The following is a 5095-nucleotide window of genomic DNA, read 5'->3' as shown; positions in this document are numbered from 1 at the left end:
AATTAACAGCTTGTCTATGGTAGGCAAATGTGAAGTACATTGAAAACCTGTCAGTTTGTCAATTTGCAAAGAGTTAAAAGTATATCCTTTACTGAATCGTGATAATAATTAATTTCTTCGTATATGTATTACAAACTGATTCATAATGGTGTTGGATTGTAAGCAAGGGTAGTCCCTACAAATTTGATGGGAGATCGAGAAGACTATACAAATAGTTAAAACCCAGAAGATCTCACGCAAGGTTACATATTGAAAAAAAATATATCCTATCTAGCTAGACTACAACGGATATGTGACTGCTGCATGTATGGACGGTTCTCTGAGAGGCAGAAGCACATCCATCACTGCATTCGTCAAAGAAGCAAAGCCATCACTGTATTCATCAAATAATATGTTTAGACCAAAAATATCAAATAATATGTTTAGAACAAAAATGAGAACGGATCAATGGAGAAGTATGAACTTAAGCCAAGATTTTCTGGAAAAATCATATAGAAATTTTAGGGTCGATAAGTTTCGAATCTCTATCGAGATTCATTATAGGACATGGTGGAGATTTATTATATGATGGTGATAAACCTTGATAAAGATTTATTATATGATGGTGATAAACCTTGATAAAGGTTCGAAACGCGTCACCCTAAAATTTTCCATGTGATTTCAAATTTTGACAAATCAGAAATCAGAAATATGAACTTATTTGTTCAGTAAAATTACATTACACATAAATCTTGTCGCATTAAGCAAGATATTTTAATTATCTAAAGAAACAGGGACTAACTGCCTCGCAGCTATCCGCCTTGTTCATTTTGGTTAAGATTACAAATCTGTGAAGGTTGTATTCAGCGAGCAGTGAACACTGTGGCCACTGGACCACGATTGTGATTATTAAATGTTGTTATATTTACTACTCGCTTTCTTCACTGAAGCTTTCTCCCAAGTTTTCTTCACTGAAACCTTCTCCCAGTCGTTGGCGCAGCTGCTCGAATACTCCCACACTACATTGTAGTTTGGGACATCCAGACACATCAAGCTTCACCAACGATCTCAAGTGCTCAACTTTGGGCAGCACCTGTAAATTGGAACACCGGCGCAGCTGAAGAATTTGGAAGCCCTTTAGATCCCCAACTGAGTCTGGGAGCATTTGCAGAGCACGACACCCTTCCAAGTCAAGACTTTGGAGAACCGTCAGCTTCCCAACCGAGTCTGGCAGCGTCCGTAGAGCGCGGCACTCGCCCAGGACAAGACTTCGAAGGCCCGTCAGATTCCCAACTGAGTCTGGGAGAATTTGCAGAGCACGGCACCTACTAAACATGGCCATTGAATTTCAGCCCTTGACCATTACAGACGAACCATCCACATTTTTTCAAAAATCAATCAAAACCATGGCACGGTAGAAAATCCAGAAATTCAAATTGCAGATCTGTTTTATATATTAATATGAATATGAAAATCTTGGAGCCCTAAATCAAACCCAGATACATGAACCATACACTGAAAGTGGCAAATATCTTAAAAACAGGCAAGGGCATCATATATATTCCCATAATTGAACATTAAAAATTTCTCAAATAGAAGTACTGTAAAAGCCACCAAGCTAAACTTTACCTTCTGAGCATCTTTGAAAAGTTTCCTGATAAACAAAATCAAAAGTGTATCAATTTCAGATCTCTCACATGTTTCTGCAGGTTCTTCTCAGAACCCTCACTTAACAAAGAGTTTGGACACAGTACACAAATTCTACATTTCACAGCCATAAAAATAACGTGATTTTACTGTATACCTATCTGCTTGTTATTCCATTTGTAATTCAATCTCGATGAATTCCAGATAATTTGCAGTTTCGCCATTTCAGTCAAAACCTACTAAACATGGCCATTGAATTTCAGCCCTTGACCACTACAGACGAACCATCCACATTTTTTCAAAAATCAATGAAAACCATGGCACGGTAGAAAATCCAAAAATTCAAATTGCAGATCTGTTTTATATTTCAGCTCTGTTTGATACATGAACCATACACTGAGCCACCGCCATTTACCCACCTGGTTTTCTCCCGGCCTTGAAGATCGAAGCAGTCTTTGCAGTCATCGAAGCCCTTCTGGTATTTTCTCTGAATGAGGCACGAGTAATTCTTGCAAGAATATGCAGTCCAGACGACACTGTAATCAGGGGGGCTTTTCGCATGCTCTCAGGAAGTTGCAACTTCTTCCTGAAGCTCAATCGTGAGCCCACAGATGTCAAGTGAAAGGTGAAACGTTTTTTTAAGGTTTTTAATATTTTAAAACATTTTTTATTAAATCAGACGGCTAATCAGACGGTTGATTTTTGTTCAATCGTCTAACAAAAGATCTAATGGCTACGTTTAAGACAGAAAGGCACTTGAGGGAGTTCATTTCAGAGGGAAACGCCTTACGGCGTAACTAGCCCATAGTCAATCGGATACAATCTCCCCTGGAAGACATTAACGACTTTTGAAACACAAATAATCTATTCTTTTGCCGAGGCCATTTGCGAACATGGTAGCTATCACAGCAAGTGCAAAATCAATCATACCAATTTGCTTTGATAGCGTTGGAAACTGCAGTAGAAACCAATCTCATCTTCCTCAATATTGCAACCTTTCTAGCAGTCCTCGAATTGTATGTGATTTGCGCAGGCGAAAAAGGCGTAGTCCACTCTCAGTGTTATTCTCAATCTCCATGATGAACAGGACACATAGCAGAAAAGGTAGCAGCGACAGCATGGGAACAGATGAATCATCTGACGAAACTGAAGCGATAATTGAGAATGGGCTCCCCTCTGCTTCAGCACCTTCTTTAAGAGGATTCAACCACTATGTCAACAAAGCAGTTAATAATCTTCCCACCCCCTCTGTTTCTCCGTGTTGTTTGATTGCAAATTTTCTTTAGTTCAGGCATAATGTGTGTCAAAATTTTTAAGTCCCGACTTATCATTCTTTACCCCAAAGCCACTGGTTGAATCCCCGTTTTTCAGTTCCGGGGATTCCACATCCCAGCTTTGGAACTTTAATTTGGATGGCTTCCTGCAGTGTATCTCTTCTTAGTTTCAATTTTTTGATTATCTTGACTGAACTTATTGCAAGTGGTTTAAATTGCTGAATGGGGATCACAAATGCACAGGGTGCAGGTTTGAGCCACATTGATAATCAGTTCCCGCGTTCACCACTCCCAGTGGGACCAGGCTTAACATACTGGTGCTCTATAGAACACTTAAGACCGGTATCCAGGGTGTTTCATTATGTTTCAGCGAAGTTGGGAACTGGTGGACAAGTTTTTGAGATAGCAAGAGAGGTCCTCAAGTTTCAAGGGACATAGGGTAGAGACGTGAGAACCTCTATAGAAGACTCTAGAAAATATTGAGAAAAAAATCGAAGAATCATGAATAATCACAAATAAGTCATAATTACCATATACGAATTTGGATATGTGGTGATATGGAATAGTTTTGAATGGGAAAATTTCAATACAGAAATCTACTAGAGAATGAATATCACTAGTACGAAAAGCATGCAATTGCTTCTTTAGAAAAAATAAATTTAGATTCTAGAAAGTTAACATTATATAGCAGCCATTCTCTGGAAATTTCGAAAATCTGTGTTTAAGACAATTTTAGAAATTTCACCTTATTTACTTGAGGTTTTCTAGATCTTTGAACTTGTCAACCTTATGGCTCAATCTGAAACATAAATTGCAGCTGCATACATTTCACTTTTGTCAAACCAAATACGCAAGGCAGCCCAAGAAAATAAACACCAAGCAATTGTACTTGAAGGGAATTATATTTTTAACCCTAAGGTACAATCATCAACATATAACAGATCTGGAAATAACTTATAAACAACAGATTTGTTATAGCCACAAATCTGCCCTCTTAACTTCTATTTACTCGTCAAATCTCTCATCAAAAGCTCTGTTATGTTAAATCAGCATACATAACTCACACTAGAAACTACTCAATTGCCATGAGAACATAAGCTGAAAATCAGAGCCGCAAGTACACAAATCTTGGACAGCAAAGTACACTTCATATAGGCACAAGAATGAAGTTACAAGTACATGCAAACAACTTATCAAAGCAGGTACAAGAGAATCCTTTAAGCTTATGACAAGTTAGGATTCTTCAATGCATCCAAATCTTCGCTAGGGTATCCGTCATCAATAGCAAACCTGTAATGTCCCTTAGGGGAGTTTACCCTTAGGGTTGGAAGAGCAGATGACAATTTGCACCAGTATCACAGTGTTTTTACTAATTTCAAACAGAGATGATTATTGAATGCCACAATCTAAACAAGCAGCTGATTTACCAATGATACCAACAGTATGTAGCAAGTTACAGTTCTCAATCCTACTCCAAGTACTGTTACTCTACCAAACCTTGCTGTACAGTACTCGTCAATTCACAAATAGTAGCAATCTTTATTTTAGTGCAACTGGAAAACAATATCGGTTAATCCTATTCGCAATACTGTATATTATTCTGATTCCACACACCTACGACCAACTTACAAGTTTTATCAGTTCCTTGTTGCCTCAGGACACACAATCCCTTTTACTGTTCAAATTGCACTTCACAAATTTGGCTGAACAGAACTTTGCTGCCATCTAGAGAATCCCTAATAGGCTTCGCTGTCCAAATAAGGCATTTGACTACCACGATTGGCCTCATATAAGGGCACAGAAGTGATCCACTGCCCAGAAATGCCCGAAAACCTTGCTGCCACAGATACACTGTCCCAGAATTGCCCTTTGCTGCCCGGATAGTGTCACAGAATCCTGCTGCCACAGAATTTGGCCTGGAACAGACCAAGTTTAGCCATATATGCCTTTGCTGCCTCTAGAAATGATCTTAAAGAGGGGCCGCTGCCATACAGAGAACTCCAGAAGTGGCCTGCAGCTACAGGATGTCACCTTCAAACCTTGCTGCCCAGGGAAACCTCAGATGTTCAACGCTGTTTCAGAAAAGTGGCCTCAGAGGCCCTTGCTATCCAGTTAGGGCATTCGTTGCCACAAGCAATGCACCAAACAAGCCTTGCTGTCACAGAATTATGCCTTGCTACTTCAGGTAGGTCTTG

General features: G+C 39.2%; 1 protein-coding gene across 1 annotated transcript; it reads left to right on the top strand.

The window, feature by feature from the left end:
* The first annotated feature begins 2470 nt into the window (after positions 1-2470).
* Positions 2471-3349, top strand: LOC149219132 (uncharacterized). Its single transcript, XM_089382534.1, has 2 exons — positions 2471-2852; positions 3144-3349. Exons 1-2 carry the CDS (start codon positions 2520-2522, stop codon positions 3336-3338), a joined length of 528 nt encoding a protein of 175 aa, XP_089238660.1. The 5' UTR covers positions 2471-2519; the 3' UTR covers positions 3339-3349.
* Positions 3350-5095: the final 1746 nt, after the last annotated feature.

The sequence above is a fragment of the Pinus tabuliformis genome, chromosome Q (assembly GCF_031772625.1).
Source record: "Pinus tabuliformis cultivar Carrire ecotype Pingquan chromosome Q, CPIR1, whole genome shotgun sequence".
NCBI classification, from domain to species: domain Eukaryota; kingdom Viridiplantae; phylum Streptophyta; class Pinopsida; order Pinales; family Pinaceae; genus Pinus; species Pinus tabuliformis.
Note: the sequence above shows the minus strand (reverse complement) of the source record. Positions and strands in the feature narration are given on the sequence as shown.

What these genes read in the sequence shown, in the direction of transcription:
- LOC149219132 (XM_089382534.1), top strand. Translation starts at nt 2,520, where the DNA reads ATGGTAGCTATCACAGCAAGTGCAAAATCAATCATACCAATTTGCTTT. An exon ending in ACCACTATGTCAACAAAGCA is followed by an intron (nt 2,853 to 3,143) that starts GTTAATAATCTT and finishes ACAAATGCACAG; the next exon opens with GGTGCAGGTTTGAGCCACAT.